Source organism: Theobroma umbraticum, unplaced genomic scaffold (assembly GCF_002168275.2).
Source record: "Theobroma umbraticum cultivar Fairchild unplaced genomic scaffold, ASM216827v3 scaffold_30.0, whole genome shotgun sequence".
Lineage (NCBI taxonomy): Eukaryota > Viridiplantae > Streptophyta > Magnoliopsida > Malvales > Malvaceae > Theobroma > Theobroma umbraticum.
In genome coordinates this window covers 9,894,008-9,914,995 of record NW_018397254.1, presented here as the reverse complement: position 1 = coordinate 9,914,995, position 20,988 = coordinate 9,894,008, and the positions used below count along the sequence as shown (strand labels likewise).

General features: G+C 36.4%; 2 protein-coding genes across 5 annotated transcripts; one reads left to right on the top strand and one right to left on the bottom strand.

Annotated features, from left to right (window-relative positions):
• Positions 1–6,626: 6,626 nt before the first annotated feature.
• PHOT2 (phototropin 2) lies at positions 6,627–15,965 on the top strand. Of its 4 annotated transcripts, XM_021430214.2 has the most exons (25): positions 6,627–6,966; positions 7,586–7,747; positions 7,850–8,354; positions 8,922–9,149; positions 9,264–9,355; positions 9,434–9,701; positions 9,953–10,169; positions 10,428–10,498; positions 10,624–10,730; positions 10,833–10,882; positions 10,988–11,092; positions 11,205–11,264; positions 11,757–11,846; positions 12,039–12,115; positions 12,433–12,517; positions 12,795–12,875; positions 13,188–13,291; positions 13,632–13,681; positions 14,019–14,125; positions 14,223–14,345; positions 14,466–14,517; positions 14,664–14,776; positions 15,098–15,238; positions 15,359–15,477; positions 15,580–15,965. In XM_021430214.2, the coding sequence occupies exons 2-24, from the start codon at positions 7,618–7,620 to the stop codon at positions 15,473–15,475; spliced, it is 2,973 nt and encodes a 990-aa protein (XP_021285889.1). In that variant the 5' UTR covers positions 6,627–6,966; positions 7,586–7,617; the 3' UTR covers positions 15,476–15,477; positions 15,580–15,965. The 4 variants fall into 4 exon arrangements, with proteins under 4 accessions (XP_021285889.1, XP_021285655.1, XP_021285809.1 ...); XM_021429980.2 differs by having other exon boundaries at positions 7,586–8,354; XM_021430134.2 differs by having other exon boundaries at positions 6,629–6,966; positions 7,586–8,354; positions 8,967–9,149.
• Positions 15,966–16,322: 357 nt separating this feature from the next.
• LOC110417778 (Clathrin adaptor complex small chain family protein) lies at positions 16,323–19,610 on the bottom strand. The gene is made up of 7 exons (XM_021430337.1): positions 19,472–19,610; positions 18,332–18,418; positions 18,012–18,103; positions 17,810–17,918; positions 17,688–17,723; positions 16,667–16,753; positions 16,323–16,588 (listed from the first exon to the last, which is right to left on the bottom strand). The coding sequence occupies exons 1-7, from the start codon at positions 19,472–19,474 to the stop codon at positions 16,517–16,519; spliced, it is 486 nt and encodes a 161-aa protein (XP_021286012.1). The 5' UTR covers positions 19,475–19,610; the 3' UTR covers positions 16,323–16,516.
• Between the last annotated feature and the right edge of the window lie 1,378 nt (positions 19,611–20,988).

Genomic DNA, 20,988 nt, shown 5'->3' with positions numbered 1-20,988 from the left:
TTCTTGGTCTAGATAGGAACCGTCCACATCCCGATCTCCCACTTATAGCAGCTGGTCATCCAAGGGCTTGTACATCTAATTCCAAATGTTTACTTTTATCCCAAAAAAAAAACAAAAAAACTCCATCCCCTTTAATAATTTAAATACCTTAATGCTTATAAGCTTTTTTTTTTTTTGTAAAACCACTGTTTACTAAACCTATATCTTATGTTTCTCAATGTTAAACTTGTTTTAAAACATACGAAAATTTCAATACGCCAACATTACATGTCATACATTTAAACATAGTGAGTCAATAATGTGTTAAATACTTTGATTAGAAAATTTTAATATACTCCTCTCAATTAGATTCGTCCATGTGTCACAGATCCCACATCAGTCAGAGATAAGGTGGGTCTTAAGTATATAAATATGGATCTTCTACCACCTATTAGACATGTTTTTTGGATTGAAAATATGAACCTATGATTTATAAACTTATTTAAGCTTTATTTTCAGAGTTTAAGGTCACGTGAGGTTGGGTTGCATGTGACATTTGGTAAGCAAACTCAAATCTTCATTAATGTGGGTCTTAATAAGAGATACAAGGATCAAAATATTACGTTACATAATTAGATGAGATAGAATGTCACGGATCTCATATCAATAATAGATGTGGGTTTTTAGGTATATAAGCATGAGTTTTTTACGTTGTACAATTAGGTGAGGTAGAATGTTATGGAGCTCATATCAATAAGAGATGTGGGTTTTTAAGTATATAAGCATGAGTCTTCTACCATCTATAAAACATGTCTTTTGAGTTGAGAATGTAAATTTATGATTTATATGCTTATTTAATCTTTTTTTTCAAAGTTTAAAACCGTACAAGATTGGACTTAAATTCTAGCTTGTGACAACCTAGATGAAGCTGAGTTTAGGTCAATGTCTATTTTTGATATTTTTATGTTGAGGTCATGTTCAACGAAAGTGGTTAAAAATTGATATTTTCCCTCTTAATTTCGTTTTTCCAATTATATTTTAGATAATTTAATGTCAAATAACTGGCTTATTAGTGATACTCTTCTATATTCTTTTGAATTTATACTATTATTTTTCAAAGAAGAACTAAAGCGTGTGCTTTATGTGTCTTTTGGGTGTATTGAGACAAAGAAAGTAGTAAGTTCGCCTTCTCGGTGACCTAATATAAGAGAGCTCTAATTATTTGTTAGATACTATCTTTGTAACGTGTCTGCGATTGATCAGAAGTCGATCAAGTACAGGTGGCAGTGGAGAGGACAAATTGGGCAGATTCCTAATATATTAAACCTGTAAAGGGGTATACTTCCATTTAAGCACCCCAATCGCGCAAAAAAAAATTATGAAAAATCGCATTTAAGCAGGGTGTACCCTACTACGTTACAGCTTTTGTCACCCTAACCATTCCTCTTTATAAAGTTGTTGTCGGCAATTTCACATCATAACATGTCAAGATTGTTACGGTTGTAAGTCAATACCTCCTCAACCTATGTAGATATCGATTTGTTAATAGTGTACCATTAACGATATGATCTGTTACAGTAGCTGTGCTCCGAATGTATCGAGTGGAGCAATTCGATTCTTCAATCAAACACTTTTTACCTCTGTGATCTTCCATAATTCCTCAACTAATGTCCATTTCGAGACAATTCATCGGCTGGATTGGTTGAATTCAAAGTGTAAAACAGCAGGCTCTCCATCAAATAGGAGTACGAAACTGCCAAACTTTATTGAGCAGGAATGGATCGGTAAAAGGCAAAGATTTGCGTGAACTGGGGCTTGGCAGTGATTTGTTTTCCTTGGACCTGTCTTGGCTGGTTTATAGCTTTCTGCTAGTTCTGGCTTCATCATCGAATCTATCTTTTGGGACGGGTTAGAAGACTATACCTAGGGTATAGTCTCTCTCACTATCTCGTTTTCGATAGTGATTCTACAATTCCTCATTTCCAATTCGACCTTCATTTTAATCTTGTCATATGTTACTGTTTGAATAGAATCAGTCCACATGTTGCATTCCGCGCGGGGACGAGCACGAAATTGGACGAAAAGTATAATTATCCGCAGCAGGCTGGTGCTGTGGAGAGCTGGGAACGAGTGTCCAATAGGAGAGAATTCCTTCAGAATTGGGTTGGAGTGTCTCGCAAAACGGTGTAATTGGTACGGCATTGGGGCTGCATGTTGACGTATAATGTCAATCCACTGCGTGTCGCGCTCCCAGGTGTCTTCCACACTGCTTCTCCAAGGTAATCTAATAACGCTTCAGATTTGATCAACAGAAAGATGCGTATATTGACTCGTTACTTCGAAAAATCAGGGTTGTTTGGATCCCACTATCTGCATTAGCTAACTCCTTTTCTGTCTCATACAATCAGTTAAAACTTCTAAAGTGGACTAAGGTGGTAGACTAATTTTCTCAACCCAGTCAGTACATTGCTGACCTTTATATCGTTTTACCTTACCTGCGCAGCTCGATCTTTGACTCTTCACATCATCGCTCATCAAGTAGCTAATAGTTGCATTATTATAATATTAGCTAACTATCACTGGACTGCAAGATGATACTTGCCAGTTCTCGGTGTGTCTGCTTAGCTAGCCATAATTAGTTCATGCTCGCCTTCAAGGGCTTATTAACATCAAGGGAGAATAGGCTATATATAGTTTACACGTCGATATTACCGCTACTTCACAATACACATGAGTCTATGGCCACTATCTTAGTTTTCTATCTTTACGCCATGAGCGACGTGAAGATAGAACCAAGGATGAAAGTTTTCACACCACTGGCATTAGGGTAGACGCATAAGTGCATTGAGTTCACTTTCATCTTACTCGAATCAACTGAGCTTAATGGAAAATTCGAAAATTCTTGAATATGATAGTTTTTTCGCTGCAGGATGTGATATTGGTTTTCGTTTCCACATCATGGCACTCAGAGATCTGGGCAGCACTGTGGATGATGGATTAGAACGATGGCTCATCAGTGGTGAGTGCCGATTAGTACGCATCATGTAGAGAACCCATTTCTGGAGGGCGTAGTTAGTTCTTCAATCATGTTATTGCGCTGCTGTGAGGGCTAGAGATGCTATAGTTGACTCAAGTACCCCTTGATGAATACATTTGTCAAACTAGGAGCCTCCTCCACATGCGCACAACTCCTTGTGCCTTTAGACTTAGTTGCACAAGGCGTCTCATTTAATTCATATATCTCTTATATCTTCCTACACAATTCTCTCTCATAGATAGTTCATGAGTTTATCTCAAATTAGGAAGTGCTTTGGGTGACTGCCAGCAATCCAAATTTTGCTGTGCGATAATCACATATTGTGGCTTTTGACCGAAGGAGGTCGTAAGGCATGTCCCTTGGGCAACATGTGCTCTCGCATCAGACAAAAATCTGTGTCCATTGTGTTTATTCCTCCAATTCCATCCGTTTTTCTATGCTAACATAGTTTTAAGATCTCAACATACATAAACTAGTACGGTCTCAAACAAGTTGCCTTTGTCGTTCACTTTACCACTCTAGACATGACAAATATGTAGGTTGCCATTTGTGCTTCAAATAGTATTCATAGTGTGATACGCGCTTGTAGCTATAGCCTCTCTAAAGTTTTGTTTGTTCCAGAGCAAGATTTGAAACAATTAGGATGTTTTTATACCCTGATTTGTGCAACACCCATGAGGTCTGATTTATCATAACTTGTTAGTTGTTTCTTCTCACCTTTCAACTCATCTCTTTCTCGCGCCTCTGCTCAGTCGATGATAGACCTTCTAGACCTTCTCTGCATCTCATCTAGGTGCTTTTCGCTGTACTCGATTCGCTTGGCCCTTTGCTGATTAGTAGGATAGCCCTAGTGACATATGCATCTCCTGGGTAGTCAATTCTCCTCTCTGAGGTGCCTAACTGCAGAAGAAACTTCTCATATCGCCTCATAGGGATGTGATATAAGAGAAAACGTGTGTCTGTATAATTCTTCTCACTAAGTCTCAGAGAGCTCTCGCTTGTCTAATCAGCCTCTCACCCTATTACAAAATACATCGGGGTGCTGTTCAAGCATTATCATCAAACAGAGCAAACAGTGGCATGGAAGGATTGATATGTTCACATTGATGATGTTGCACTTTGCCATTCCTTGTTTCGAGCATGAGCTGCAAATGGGCGATACCTTTGCAGTTCAACCGTGATCGACAATGACGAATTGGTAGCAATCCTATCAGCGCGTTATCCATCACTCCCTGTCCCAAAGAGGTTTTGTCTTTCTCAACTCACCATTACCTGCAGAAAGCGAATAAGCATCACTAGATTGAATATGGCTGAATTTCATCTAAAAACTGTTTTTCTTTTTAATTGAAGCATTTAATTAGTACCATTGGGCATATTTTTACAAGAGAAAAATGCCTCAAATAATTAAAAAATGCTAAAAAGATTGGACCTTATTTGCTTGTGCATGTGATAGAACAACCCCAAGATGATTTAATGTAGGACAAACTATACGATTGAAAGGAAATTCATGGCCAATCTTATAGGATTTTGTATTTTACCGACTTTTACTACTTCTACTACTACCTCTACTGCTTAACCTGTTCCTGAATATTCTAGTACTTGTAAAAATTTCAGATTTGAGGACGTAGACAGACCGTACTATGAATTCAATACCTCCAAGATAAAAAGTTTGGGGTTCAATTTCAGGCCCATTGAAGAAATGTTGGATGATTGCATCGAATCATTGGTGGAGAAGGGCCATCTCTCTCTTCAGTCGGGCTACCAGAGGCCACTTTGTTAATCTCAATTAGCATCTGCTACCACTTGTCTGCCTGGCAGTTTGATGTTGTTCCAGGTCATATGAAATAAAATGTTAGTGCTAAAGGGGAAAGGTTGGCATTCCACAGATTAAAAAGCCTTTCATTGGTAGAGGAAGAATAAGAGAAGTCCATTTTACTATGACGAACGACATGAGCGCTTTATCACCATATATTTTTTTTATTGGATAAAATTTTTACATGAACACTCTTATTATTAACGTCCAAAAAGGGGACAGCCACGGGTACAGCCACTGAGACGACAGGAAGGTTTCCTCTTCAAAAATTGTTGGTATATCACGTGGGCGAGCCACAGCCACCACGAGGCCTTGAATACCCCCAAAAACATATACATAAACGGGCAAGCATCCATGTGACTTTCAAGTGCTCGTGTGGCTGCAACTTCTGCCACGTGCGCAACAATATTTTTGCTCAACTGAGACGCATATTCCTTCGGCTTGCCTTACCCCTCTCCCGAAAATCACCACCAACGCCCCCAATCATCCTTGTCGTTTCCGTTTTTAACATAAAGGAGGAAAGAGAGAGAGAGAAAGATCATAGAAAAGATTGATATATGGGTGATTTTCTTGACATCATAAAGCTGATTTCTTTTCTTTTTTGGCCAAACAACAGTATAAAGTTTTGATTCAGAGACAATGGATGCTGCATATCTTATCTGTAATTCCCCTGTTTGTACGACCCCTCGTTCCAAGTCGGCATAATAAACGAAGTTGCAATGGTACTTGCCTACGAAGTACTTCTATTGTTACTTAACATGCAATGACCTTGAAGCTGCAAGGCTTGCTTTCACCAAGGGTAAAGTCTACGAGTATTAGGAATAAATTTAACCACCCAAAAGGAAAATCATCCATGAATCAAATCAAACAGTTTTCAAGAACATGACCCATAGTTGGGAACAGTGACTATGTTCTCATCTCTTACTTATTTCTGCATGATCTGATGGCTATGGTTCTGGTGGCTTTTCTGTGGTTAGTGCAGGTTTTTTGGGTTCAATTGTAAATAGGAAAGAGATGGTCTTATGTTTTTGCAGGACAGGGAGGGGATACTGGTGTTTTTTTTACCAGTTTGTGAAGAGAGGGTCAAGACTGATCTCCCATCAGTCTTCGACCCCCTTTGATTGTATATGGATTCCCTCTTTGGAATGAATGGTTCTTAATTAAGTTTCCAAAAAAAAAAAAAAAAAGAACATGACCCATAACCTGGGATGGACATGGTTCCCTTGTCAATTAGCTGGGAGGAATCTTGTGTGAGATAATTAAATGGTGAGGGACAGCATTTTTGTGATCCTTAAACCGTTTGTGAGTATTTAGATCAAGGAATAAAAGAATGGTTTAGGCTTTGGTGACGGGTTATGTCGCCAATGGTCTATCTGATTTGATGATGATGGGGTATCGAACGTGGATGCTAACAAAACCGTACCAGTTTCCACCATGCTGTGGTCCTTGATCTTGTGATGTGTTCATTTTGCTGTCACTTCGATATAAAATAATTATATGCTCATATCTTCCTTAGGGGACACAACAAAATTTTTGAAAAGTGAAAGCGAAATTTATCCTCAAAAATTACCGCATTTGGGAGCTTTGCAGCCTCACAAAGCTGATAGTGTTTTCTTGTTTCTGTGATTGAACTTGATGTTGGTAAATTTTTTCTTCCTGAAGCAAATGTGACGATGCGGAAATGAATTTGGATAATAAAAAAAAAAGGAAAAGGATGGAAATCAACGACTTTGATGCAACCGTACAAAACAGCATCTGTAAAATATAAGGTCACGGTGGAAATTGGGAAGCTATGGGACCTTTGGGGGGGTTATGTTATCCCATATAGAACTTTGGAAGTCCTATTTACGAAACGTTATCCTGCTATTGACCTGTTTTCCTTTTCTTTGCACCACATCCAGCTGAAACCACACCCAGAAACTTAAAAGACATGTTTCTTCATGCTGTAATAGATGTATGGAAAAGAAACGTGTTAAAGGCATGACTTTTTAACAGGACCCTGGAAGCTTCTGGGTGCGTTGAATGCCATGGAAGAAAAGTGGCACTGGCCCCATTACCGTTAAAGTGCTGCAACTTTGAATTCATTTTGCTCAGAAACTGTTGGGGTTTGCTTGCACTCTAAATTTCTGTTGCGCAGGTCCTTACCACAGTTTGTTTTCCTTCCTTGATTATCGTCATCTCTATCTCTTTGCCTGTTAACCTCAGGAGTTGAACATCTTTAATAGCTAGTGCTTTCCTTCCATATACTAGAACCTTTCTTGGTCCTTACAAGGGTGCAAAGTCTTTTCAATTATTTAAAATTCATACTGTACTGAATCTTTTTTTTTCTATATTTACATTCTGACAATTTCTGTTCAATCATTTGTTAGATTCGGAGCGTGTTTTACCAGAACTCTACCTTCTACTTCTAGAGTTTGATGTTTATTATTGTTAAGTGTCAAAAAGTAGGCCGATTATGCATTGCAGAACACGGCACCATACTTGATCTTTTCTTCATATCCTGTTAAAGATTTTGAAGGAATTTCAGCTGCATTTTTTCTAGTACAGTTTCTGTTTCTAGCTGTTCAAATCATGGTAGTTGTGTAATTCTTCATATGTGGTAGAATTTGTAAGCAAAAGCAAAAAACCATATAGAGATCATTTTTCAGCACTGAATTCTAGTTGTGAGAGTCATTTATATTAATTCCAAGTAATATGAAGGTAGATTCAGAAGTACTGTGATATAAAGGCCATTTCTAACTTGGTAATATATGCAGCCTCACCTGCATGCACTGGAGAGAAGTTCGAAATGGAGAAACCAAAGGCCGGGGGGATGCAGAGGTCATCTGCCTCACATTTTAAATCCTCAACACCATCGGCAAATACTCAATCAACCAGTCGAGAACAACAGAGATCAATCGAGGTTTTTGAATCAGCAGGTACTCAAAATGTTGGACAATCTAATGATACAATTGAGGGTTCTAGTACACAAGGCCATGTGGAAGAGGAAGGATTATCAATGAATGTCACCTCTTCTACAGGGAAGGAGGCTTTGGACAAGTGGATGGCTTTTGGAGGAGAGGCTGCCAAAAATTCTCAGATCATAAGTTTTGATGACTCCATAAAAAACTTGAATGGGGCTAGCGCGGCAGAGAAAGATTCAAATGGACAGTCCTCTGGCAGAATTTTAACTGAAGCTAGCATAGCTGAAAGGACTGCAGAATGGGGTATTGCAGTGACGTCAGATGTTGGAGAAGGTGGTTTCAAAGTGATTGGTAAAACAATAACGCCAACTGGAGAAGGTTATCTTAACAAGAACTCATTAGAGAAATTTGCAATGGACTCCGCAAGGACATCAGAAGAACCATATCATGGATTGGAGGCCTTTCCCAGGGTGTCACAGGAGCTGAAGGATGCTCTAGCAACTCTGCAGCAGACTTTTGTTGTATCTGATGCCACCAGACCAGACTGCCCTATAATGTTTGCCAGCAGCGGATTTTTCAGCATGACTGGTTATTCGTCAAAGGAGGTCATAGGAAGAAACTGGTAAGTTCATGCTTTTAAATATGTAAGGAGGCTGTTGGGAGCCGTTCCTAGGGGACAAACTGCAATCATTTTGCAGCCCAAAATCATTGCAACTTTCTTTTTCTAGTCACAAGCAACACATACAGCCACACACTTGTCTGAATTCAGTTAGAAAAAATGAGCCCATGTACATCCATCTCACATCACATGGTATTGTTTTCTTTCCTTTCTTTTTGCCGAAAATCGCATGGTAATCATCTCAATTGAACATAAAATTTGGCATTTTCCCTTACTTTTTCAATACCACCCATGAGAATTAAGAATCCAAAAAGATAGTGGAGAACAATAATACAACTATCCCATTTGAATTGACAATTGTTGTCTTCATCCTGCTATTTTCCTAGGGCAGTGTCAATGGCAAATGATTGACTACAGATCATTTTTTACTCCAGTAAAACTATCATCTCGAGTACCATACATCCTCAACTGATGGACATTTAGGTTTTCAATTTTGATGATTCTCCTAAAATTGAGTAATGCAATCATTATCGTCCCCATATTTTGTTTTTGGTTTTGTTGTTTCTTTAGGAAAAGTACTAGTAATAAAATCTCAGAGTTGAGGGTGTTGTGCAGCCGCTTTCTGCAAGGACCGGAAACAGACAGGACAGAGGTTGCCAAGATTAGAGATGCAGTTAAGAATGGAAAAAGCTATTGCGGCAGGCTCCTCAACTACAAGAAGGATGGAATTCCTTTCTGGAATCTTCTCACTGTCACCCCTATCAAAGATGATCATGGAAATACTATCAAATTCATTGGGTTAGTCTTCCTTTTATTTTTTTTTTATTCTTTTCTTCAAATTATCTTCATGTGGCATAATTAAACTGTATATTCTTTTTCCTAATGCATAGCTTCTGAATGCTGTTTCTCCAGAATGCAGGTGGAGGTCAGCAAATACACAGAAGGTATCAATGAAAAGGCCTTGCGGCCTAATGGACTGTCCAAGTCGTTGATTCGTTATGATGGTAAACTGTACTTAATTTGTCGGGGTATTTTATAGTGTCTTTAAGTTTCGTATGTAATAATCCTACATTTTGGAACAGTTCGTCAGAAGGATCAGGCTCTAGATTCCATCACAGAGGTTGTCCAAACTTTGAAACATCCTCAATCTCACACTCGGACAATAAGTAATGATGCCAGTAACAAGCTTGAAGACAAGTTCAACCTTGATTACCTTCTGCCTAAATCTGCTGAAACTGAAAACGTTAGTACCCCTGGGAGATGCACTCCCCGGTCAGACTTCAGTACTGGTACTCCTACACAAGAATTTGGCAAGAAAACTAGAAAATCAGGACGCATTTCTTTAATGGGGTGAGTCTTTTTCACCTTCTGCTGTTTAGGGACTGCTGCTAAGTGTACATTTCCAAGGACATTGGCAGTATCACACACAATCAGCATTATGCTGCTCCAATTATTTTTCTTGTGGATTCTGTTTATCTCGCTGAAGCTTGCTAGAATTGTGCTTGCAGTTTTTGCTACGCAAACACCTTTCATAATTAGCTCCATTGTGACTCCGAAATGAGTATCGTATTCCACATCTGAAACATCACATTTTCCTCCAGGCTTAAAGGCAGGTCGCCCAGCTTTGCAGTCAAACAAGAAACAGAACCAATTATTGAACCAGAGGAGTTAATGACCAGAGACATAGAACGCACTGACAGTTGGGAACGTGATGAAAGAGACAGGGACATACGCCAAGGGATAGATCTAGCAACTACGTTGGAACGAATTGAAAAGAATTTTGTGATCACAGATCCTAGACTCCCTGATAATCCCATTGTAAGGAACAGTAGTCAGTATTTTCTTTTATCACCAACCTAACTTTACTTCAGAAGACATAACTCCAATAGTCTATTTTCATGTAAATCACAGAACATAATTTTTACGTTCCAAAGTCAAAGCTTACCACCTTTTCTTTTAGAAAAAAAAATTCCATGCTGCACTACTTTATACGCCAGAGCCTGCATAGCTTGATTGTACTAGCTTTCTGGCATGGATTCAATCTGAAAAAGTACTATAATGATCAAATGTATGCAGATATTTGCATCTGATAGCTTTCTTGAACTGACGGAATATACACGAGAGGAAACTTTGGGAAGGAACTGTAGGTATGAACTTTGTACTACTTTTAATTTCAATATCCAACTACTTCAAACAAATTTCCAGTCCTATGGTTTTTCCAATCGGTTTGTCAGATGAATCATATAAAACCAGCATAGAATTTTCTTCACAGGTTTCTTCAAGGACCAGAAACTGATCAAGAAACTGTCTCGAAGATAAGAGATGCTATTAGAGAACAGAGGGAAATCACTGTTCAGTTGATCAACTACACAAAAAGCGGTTCGTTAAAAAAAAAAGGGAAAAAAGAAGTTAAAAAAAGACATTCATGCTCTCAGAAATATTATGTATTTCACTGAATTGTTAAAATTTTATGACTTGCAGGCAAGAAATTCTGGAATTTATTCCACTTGCAACCTATGCGTGACCAAAAGGTGGTTGCAGTACATTTTTCTTTCAATGCAGGAACAGTTACCGTTTCAATTTTCTAGTGATTATCCTGCACATACTCTTTTGACCTATTCCTTGTTATTTTACAGGGTGAGCTTCAATACTTCATTGGTGTCCAACTTGATGGAAGTGATCATGTTGAACCCCTACGTAACCGCCTGTCTGAGCAAACAGAGCTGCATAGTACTAAGTTGGTCTGTAATCATTCTCTTCTTCTAATTATATACAGAGCAAAAATGCAAGTACAGTTGCAATGTTTTTACTTCAATGGGTTGTTATTTGATGTGTTGACATCTTTTTTATCAGGTAAAAGCCACAGCAGAAAATGTCGATGAAGCTGTTCGGGAACTTCCTGATGCCAATTTGGTAAGGTATTCTTTCTTTCTTTTGGAATTATTAATAGCAATGTCTTAACCATTGATGTAAAAGATATTATAAATCAGTTCTTCCCATTGCAATTGAGATATCTGTATCTCAATTTTACCTTGTTAATGTTGTTTCAAGTTGCATGGACTCTTATAACTTTACACTTGAAATGGAGGAAAAGGACAGATAGAACAAAACATATGCCACTAAAAATACTTGAATATGAGACTACTTCAGAATTCATTTGATTTATATAATTCTACCATAAGAATTATCAGTATTTCATGAATGCATATAACAAATAATTATATGATTAAATTTGAAAACAATTAGCTTATGTTATAATAAGTGTTATCCAAAATTTGACTTCATTTTTGCATTCTTCTGCTTTAGTTTGAACTCATTGCTATAACCAAAGTATCAAAATTGCCTGTTTATAGAAGCCGTGTGATCTTAGCTGATGTGACTTTTATATTTTCAAAAAATATTCAGAGACCAGAAGATTTGTGGGCAATCCATTCTCAGCCTGTCTTCCCACGGCCTCACAAAAGAGATAGTTCTTCTTGGCTAGCAATACAGAAGGTACCCATCGTGCTTAATGCCCTGTAATATCATTTTCCAAATGAAATTTTCAAAGTCACTTAGTTAGACTTACTACGTATGATATTATATATTGTAGAGTTTGTTGTCTAGAGGTTTCTGATCATGCATGCCTCTAGTTGCTCTCCCTCTTTCCCCCTCCTTTTCTAATTCATCCTTTTGGGTTTCTTATAGATCACTTCTCGTGGCGAAAAAATTGGTCTACATCATTTTAAGCCCATAAAACCCTTGGGCTGTGGTGATACTGGCAGGTACTGCTCTTTCCTAACTTTCTCGATGCTACTTTTAAAGTTTATTGGTCCTATACAGGTGTTCTGTCAATAAAGCCTCCATCGTCAGTCAAGTGACACCTAGGAACCAACTCATGCTGACCCCTTTAATTTACTTTTCACAAATGTGTTTTTCAGCTGCTAATTTATTGCTTCTCTAATGCTTCTGAAACTGTTCACAAATGCTTCCTCTAGCCCATGCGGATGATGTTAAACCCCTAGACCGTTAATAATATTCAATGATATGAATTCATAATTAGTTCTTTTCCATATCAAAATTATGGTGGTGTTTCTTGCAGTGTTCATCTGGTGGAACTAAAAGATACAGGAGAATTATTTGCTATGAAGGCAATGGAGAAGTCAGTGATGATGAATCGTAACAAGGTCTGCTCATTGCTTAAAATTGTTATGCTAAAAATGCATATTTTATTTGATGTGATTCTATTTGACCTATGAATTGCTATATGCCTGCCTGGAGAAGTTGTGCTTCTCTTCTGTTCACCTTATGGATTATGTATCTGAATGTTCATATGAGCATTTGCATTTGTGTTGGATTATTGTCTGATATAAACAACACTTTTGTGACCAATAACCGTTTTTCGAAATTTTGAAATTATAAGTAAACTGTTGAGTGGATGCCTCACTTTATTTCCCTTTACAGGTTCATCGAGCATGCGTTGAAAGGGAAGTCATCTCACTTCTGGATCATCCTTTCCTTCCCTCATTATACTCTTCTTTTCAGGTCTTCTCATTTTCATTCCTTGTTCCTCCAACTATTTTGCAAGATTTCTGGATACTTAAGTGGGTATATAGAGGTGTTCATCTTATGTACAATTGATTGATGTGTGACTGTTATCACATTAAAGTTGCCATCTACAATTAGTAATCGTAATTATATATTCCTATTTCCCATTTTACGACATATGCACCATGTTGTTAATTATGTTATTCAACATGCTAAATTGATGCTACTATTGAAGATGTTTCTAGTTTGAAACCTTGAGTTAATTTAATAAATAAAATGAAGTGTACTAATCTTTTCTTATCTCCTCAGACTCCCACACATGTTTGTTTGATAACAGACTTTTGCCCTGGTGGAGAGTTATTTGCCCTGCTTGATAAGCAGCCGATGAAATTTTTCAAAGAAGAATCTGCAAGGTACACCAGCAATTCCTTGCCTAATAATCACAACAAACATAAATTATATTCTTCCTAGTGGACAGACCTGAATCTCTGCTTGCGAAATGAATTCGGATGGCTTGGCTGATGGCTATAGAATTTGATGACTTTACATTATACTCAGTATGGACATTGGGACAGGAATTTTTTTATCACTGGGCTATTTTTTGACAGAAGAGATTTGACTCCTAATGTTTTTCAAGTGCATGTTTCTTGTTAGTTTTATGACTGAATTACTGACATGTCTAAATGACCAGGATATCTGGACATTTCCTATGTGTGCAGTTCTTACTACTGTTTTATTGTTTTGCTTTTCCAGGTTCTATGCAGCAGAGGTTGTCATTGGTTTGGAATATCTTCATTGTCTAGGTATCTTGACAAACTAAGAACAGATACATTTTTCAGTATTATTTTCTTTTTTCTTTTTTCAAAAACAGAGAGAAAGAAACGTTTTTCTTCTTCTTCTTGTAGCATAAAAAGGAGGAAAATGACAGAAAGACAGAGAGAGTGTGTGTGGTTTCTTTCCATAATCTAAGGATTTCCTGCTTATGCTTCCTCGCTTAGATTTAGGCACCTGTGAACTAATTGAATGCAATTTGGTGCAGCAAGCTTGAGTGATTTATGAGATTTGATCAAAAAGAGTTGCAAGAAAGATGTCTTCTGCTTTTCTGCTCACTGTGCTTTCATTTTTCATGGTTTATGACAGGAATAATATACCGAGACCTGAAGCCGGAAAATATTCTACTCCAGAAGGACGGGCACGTTGTATTAACCGACTTTGATTTATCATTTATGACATCCTGTAAACCCCAAGTATGTGAATTTTGATTTTACTTGATATTTGATTAGATGATTCATTTGATAACTAACGATTCTTTTGCATGAGATTAAAGTTTATAATCATTTACAGGTTTTAAAGCATCCCTTGCCTAACAAGAGAAGGAGATCCAGGAGTCTACCACCTCCAACATTTGTTGCAGAACCAGCTGCACAGTCAAATTCATTTGTTGGAACTGAAGAATATATTGCTCCAGTACAGTGACTCTATTCATGCTTAATATTCAAATATTTAACTCAATTCATTATAAATATAACAAAATAATATGTTTCCTTCCTGTATTTATTTAGAGACTTATAGTTCACTTTGTTTCAGGAAATTATTACTGGTGCAGGACACAGTAGTGCAATTGACTGGTGGGCTCTTGGTATGTAGATGGTGAAGACATCATATTCTTCACTTTTTTCTTTGCAAATGCATTTATCTGCCTAACTTTCTTTCACTGATTCTTTCCTAGCCTAGTTAATATTCTGTTAAACATAACATTCATGGATTTATATTTGGAATTTTTAGGTATTTTGCTGTATGAGATGCTCTATGGCCGTACACCTTTCAGGGGTAAAAACAGGCAGAAAACATTCTCCAATATCTTGCACAAAAACCTCACCTTCCCCAGTAGCATTCCGGTATATTTCTAATCATTGGTTTGAAGGTCAATCATTCTAATTATACAGTCAATTTCTTGAGTACCGTATATCACCCAACACAACTGCTCAGCATGAATTTGAGCCATGCATAATACATACTTATGGATATTAAACTACAATTACTAAGGTCTACTTCATGCAACTTAAGTACTTAAATTTCTGTATTATTCTTTTAACAGAATAAAGTATGTACCTCTGGATGAATCATGTGAAGAATAAGAACCAGCTTGTGTTGATGTAGTCATGCAGATATGCTCGTTTATTTTCCAGCTGCTAACCTAAACATGTTTGGTATCGCAGGTTAGTCTTCCAGCGAGACAGTTGATTAACGCATTGTTGAACCGGGACCCTGCCAGCCGTTTGGGGTCAGGCAGCGGTGCCAATGAAATCAAACAACACCCTTTCTTCCGTGGCATAAATTGGCCTCTAATACGCTGCATGGTAATAGAACCTTTCCCCGACTCTACTAATGGGGGCAGAACATATTCTTGTTCTTTAATTCTTAAAGCAACTTCGTTGCTGCTTACGCCGTTACATATTTGGTTGTTGTTTCATATGCAGAGCCCACCGCCATTGGAGGTGCCTCTTCAATTAATCAAGAAAGATACTCACACCAAAGATGTAAAGTGGGAAGATGATGGAGTGCTCCTTAGTTCTGTTGACATGGATATTTTCTAAAGGTTCATACATATAATCTTTCCAGTTTTAAATTTGTGTGGTTATTGTCATAAGTATTGCTTCATAGTAGACTTACCTCACTACTTGCAATATTTTGTGGACAGGATGATGTATAGATTATAGTCCACTTTTTCCATGTTGATGTTCGTCGACTGAGCAGGTATACTCTTAAAATGGAACATATGCAGTGCATCAACAAACAAGATGACTTCCTAGTGCTGTTTGCAATGAAGCTACCTCTGCTTGATAAGAGCCATAAACTGGTCCCTCATTGCCATTTAGACTACTTTGGCTGGGTTGACTGGCGGGTACAACCAAATTGGATGAAAACAGTGTTGAGGGGAAGCGTCCTACCTAGAACTAGGTTGCTTGGGTCCCTCGTGTAACAGTTTATAGTGGAGCTGTAGGTATGAGTTTGACTCGATGTGTTCTAAACAAAAGTTGCCAGTTTTCGATTAATGAAAAAGAAAAATCGATCAATCTTTGTTCATATGAATTGCAATTTGTCACGTTTCTTCGCCAATCTTACCCTCTTCTTTCCAGTAAATAAAAAATAAGTATTAACCATACCTGACATGATTGCTTCAACAAGCCATCACATGTCTCTCTTCAACAAATATGAAAGGAAAGACGATTCTTTGCATGACCACTCAAATATGAGGCACATCCTTCCTGCCGGATTTCCACGAGAAAGGGAAAGAGAAAAACGTATATTCAAGCCTCGTATGGTTAAATAATATTGTCTACCCATAGCACAGAGCCAAGTAATGAAGACAACAATAAAAATATCAACGTAAAAATGAACAAAATCAGCAAGGCCTATTGCATGTTATCTACAGCCAACAAATCCACGCTTGAAACCCAAATGCATGACCATATACATATTATAACATGTGTGAGATGAAGAATTGTCAATTCTACAACCTCTCAAATCCTACACTCATAACATATAATTCAGTTCTCGAAATGAAATTCAAAAAGAATTTGGTACAGATGGTACTCCAAAATCAACCAAGACAAATGGCTATGACTTATCAGAACCTACTTTGTGGCCTGTGCAATTATATTGCTAATGGAGCTGGCCTGTTCTTTTGCAGTCTCCACCAGTGAATCCTACAACCAACGGAACAATTCACTCAGAATATTGCAAATGATGACAAACAAAGACATTTTAACAATGAAAAAACCTACCTGTGCAGCTATTAAACGTGCCACAGTTTTCTTGCTTGGCTCTTGAAGTTCACCAGCAATCAAGAGTTCATCCAATATATAGTAGGCCTTCAAAGTTAATCGGAAGCAGAGAGTTAAGCAAAGACCCTATTTTAACTTCCATGATCTACAACCCTTAACAACAATGCTATTTACTTACTAAACACATTTGGAATGACCATTTATGACATAAGTCATCTATAAGAAAAAGGGGAAACTACAAAACCAACACCCTCAAGTTTATATCAAAGTTACACCTATACCCTCCTATTTTAAAAACCACATTTTCACCTATAAATTGGATGCAATTAGTTGGATATTGATAATTTTCTAACATGATGATCAGAATTTACAAGCAAATATACCGCAAACAACTTGTGGGGAAGACCAAAAACACCCTCATGTAAGTACTTCTCCATTGGCAATATAATAGATGCCAAAACCAAAAGTATTACTACATTTTTCTAGGAAAAAAAAGGAGAAGCCTTCTCTCAAAGATATGAGATATCAGACTCTGCAACACTCCCTAGAAGCAGCTAACCAATAACAATCTCAACTACATATTCCAGTTCCTCAACCACAAAATTAAAAATGCCATCAGCCCTTTTGGGGATTTATTAGAAGTGAAAGAAAATTCACAGTGCCATACTGGAAAAGAGAACACTTAAACCACTCAACTCACAGACATCATTTCAGAGAGATGTAAATTAGATGCTTCTTCAGGATACAGGAGACTGGAGAACATCAAGAGATCTGCTATGAGAGCAAGGATGGGGGGTCTATGATTCAAAGAAACAAATGGAAGGAAAGGAAGATAGGGATTGGTATATTCAGGGATGAGAAAAATGGTGGGGTAATGGAGTGGGAGGGTAAGTGCTGCTAAAGATTACACAAATGAGAGAGCACAATTTCAACATAAACTCAAGGGGTTATGCATAATTTTCCGTGGAATAAAATCTCTAGAGAATCCCTAATCACAGGTATATGACAAGAACAAACATACCTTATGAAAGTTGAAGATCAAGTCCAATTCACAGACCTGCATATAAATTAATTCACAATAAGATGTAAATATAGTGGTGCCATTAACACTCTCGCGTAAGGTCAAGATTAAGTTTCACTCACACTGCCAAAGTATCGGTCAAGAATCTCAACATAGTGATGAATAATTTCTAGAATCTCTAATTCGTTGTCATCCTGGTCAATGCACATGCAAAAGTAAAGACTAGCATATCTGCATAATTAATACCCCACCTTAGTTGATAGTCCTGAAATGGTCAAATAGATTCATAGTAAAAGAGGTCTCACTGTCATATTGTAGCATTACCTTTTATAAACGACTTTAAATCCTCTCCATTCCACAAAATTACAGAGTTTGGGTCCCCTTGTAAGAATCACTCCACTGAGCTCACGGATAACCTTCTCAAAATGCATTATCATGAAGCATTAATACCATGAAGGCAGATCCAGCTTCAAAAAAGCATCAACAAAGTACTAAAGACAAAAGTTGAAAAAGAAAATTGTGCCACAATCTTATAACTATTACGACTTCATCCTTTAAGGTGCACACTTTGCCAATAATCAATGAAGTTTTTTTTTTGAAAGATGCAAATAATCAATGAAGTTAATGAAATTTGCTGGTTATACCTTCGTCCTTTCTTTTTGAGAATAAGGTGAATACCATTTTGTCAACCTAACTTTCCCCTGTCGACTAATTAGAAGCACAAAGTGAATCTGAAACACAAAAAAGATCATAGATTACAGATAGAAGCAAAGTTGAAGCTTGATTTTAAGTTTCTAGAGTAATGGAACAATACTAGAAGAAATATACATGCACAAATACATAGATACATATAAAAGTGTGTACGTGTGCATGTGTGTGTATAGATCAGTGTGACAATCAGATCCCAAAATGAATGCAAATTTCCATTTCTGCTAGCAGTATGAGAGCCAAGAGTCACTCTATATAATAAGTAACTTTTGCAATATTAACATAAAACCCTTGTAATCCTAGTCAATCTTTCATGAAGCCCTAAATTCCTGCAACAGATGTACCCTATATGAATTTCCATTTCCTAGACGGCATTTGAATTAATAACATGTGACTCTGGCCAACCTCTTAGCTTGTGTCTTTATGGCTGGTTTTTTCTATAATTAACAAATACATCACGCCAACATGTGATTCACATCTAAAATACCTTCATCCAAAACAATTACTACAAAAATTAAGAGCAAAATGATATCTTCAATATACATAATTAGTTAATGCCTCCCGAAATCATTGGAACAATAAGGCTACTGCAAACAGAAAATTTTCATAGAAATCACTAGAACTAAGTAGTCAACCTCTACTATTCAAAAGTTACCATTGAACTGAAATGTTTTAAGTACGATCAGATATGATTAGAAATCAGAATAAATTTCAAAGACATGAGCTCAAATAACGAAATAAGTGGGATCTAATAATAAATCAGAAGAACAAACAGCAATTGCAGTGAGCTATAGGAATAGATAACTACCGATCAGAAAACAAACAGTAGAACCAAGTCGCAGATCCAAAGAGAAAGGAGAAAGTGCAAAACATAAACTCAATAACTAGGGCACAGGGGGAATTTTAAGATCACAAAAAAGATGATACATCAAATCATGAATCTAAACAGCGCAAAGAAGCAGGAAAAGTAGATCCATGCTTTGGATGAGAAAATGAAACGAAATACAATTATAATTCACCGAATAATGATAACAACACGATCAAAAATGAAAAGCAGGGGGCGAGGAGTTAGCTACCATCGTTGGCGTTGGCCGGGCAGTCAAAATGAAAATCCGGGCTGTCCTAAAGCTCAGAAACCGGTGTCCCGATTCGGAAGTCCTGCAGCTGCTCAGGCTTTATAGTTATTTGAACAATTTAATTTCAAGAGGATCTGGCTTGGGCCGTCCTCGCCGACATAGAAATCGACCTTCGCGCATAGTTTTATGACCCATCCTATAATGAGAAACAACGGATGGCCCATTATTTGTCTAGCCCAATTTTCTTTAGCCTCAAGGATAAACTAGTGCTTTCCTTTAGATGAATAGAATGTAGAAACAATACTAAATCTATTAAGTTTTAATATTCGAACAGAATTTTAAATTATTTTAAAAAATTTAAATAAATTTTTATATTTTTATTATTTTTAATCAAATTTTGATATTTTTATTTTAAATCATATAAGTTTTTATAATTAATAATTAATTTAATTAAAATATTATTTTTTATTATATATTACATGACGCTAATGTTAAGTGTTAATATATAATAATTAATGATGATGTAGCATGTTAATATATTATATTAATGATAAATGTGACATAATAATTTGATATGATAACATGATCATATGTCATTTTACATAATTAACATCAACGTCATATCAGTGTCATGTAAATATAAAATGATAAATAATATTTTGATTAATGGTAATTAGTCAATCATTAATTATAAAAGTTTATTTGATTCAAAATAAAAATATAAAAACTTAATTAAACGTATTATGCCATCTTTCAAAATTATTGTCAAAAATAAATTTCATAATTCATATTCACATGTGATAATTATGTCAGATAAAATTAACGATATAATAGTTAAATGGATTGACATGAACACATCACGATTGATTAATCATATTAAAATTCTTGACACAACAATTAACTTGTTTAGACATGATAAAAGTAATCATTTAAACACAATTAATCTGTGTAAATACAAATAATAAATTAGTTTATGTATTTTAATAAATTAATTTAAACACAATGTGTTGATTAATTTAAATTAATTTATTAGTATAATTAATTAAACGTATACCGAGTCAACCCGCATAATACACAAATATTTTTGTACCATAAATGAATTGACACAATTATAAATCAAACACAATTATATAAAATTTAAGTTTATTGATTCCATGTGACGTTCAAATTGTCCTATCTAAGTACATAATTAACTGGGCTCAATACTTATTTTTTAAAATATATATATATATATATACACATAATCTCATTATTATTACTGCACATACTTATTTTTTGGAAATATGTTCAAATAATTTAGATTAAATAAACATATCCTTTACGACTTTTTCCCTGAGTATTTATAATTCAGCAGCGTTGAAACACTCCCATCATCATCAAATATATAATTCTAGGTCAACCTCACCAATTTTGTTGCACAAGGGACAGAACGTTGTTGGGGGGCAACCATCCATCAATACACTCTAATATCTAATTTCCTATCTCTTTCTACATAAATAATAATAATAATAATAATA

Bases quoted from the DNA above. Each gene is read 5' to 3' on its own strand.
- PHOT2 (XM_021429980.2), top strand. From the start codon at position 7,618: ATGGAGAAACCAAAGGCCGGGGGGATGCAGAGGTCATCTGCCTCACAT. The intron at 10,883-10,987 runs GTGGTTGCAGTA...GTTATTTTACAG, and splicing joins AACCTATGCGTGACCAAAAG to GGTGAGCTTCAATACTTCAT. The intron at 13,292-13,631 runs GTACACCAGCAA...TTGCTTTTCCAG, and splicing joins TTCAAAGAAGAATCTGCAAG to GTTCTATGCAGCAGAGGTTG.
- LOC110417778 (XM_021430337.1), bottom strand. The intron at 17,919-18,011 runs GTAATGCTACAA...TTAATTATGCAG, and splicing joins TTTAAAGTCGTTTATAAAAG to ATATGCTAGTCTTTACTTTT. The intron at 16,589-16,666 runs GTAGGTTTTTTC...CGTTGGTTGTAG, and splicing joins CACGTTTAATAGCTGCACAG to GATTCACTGGTGGAGACTGC.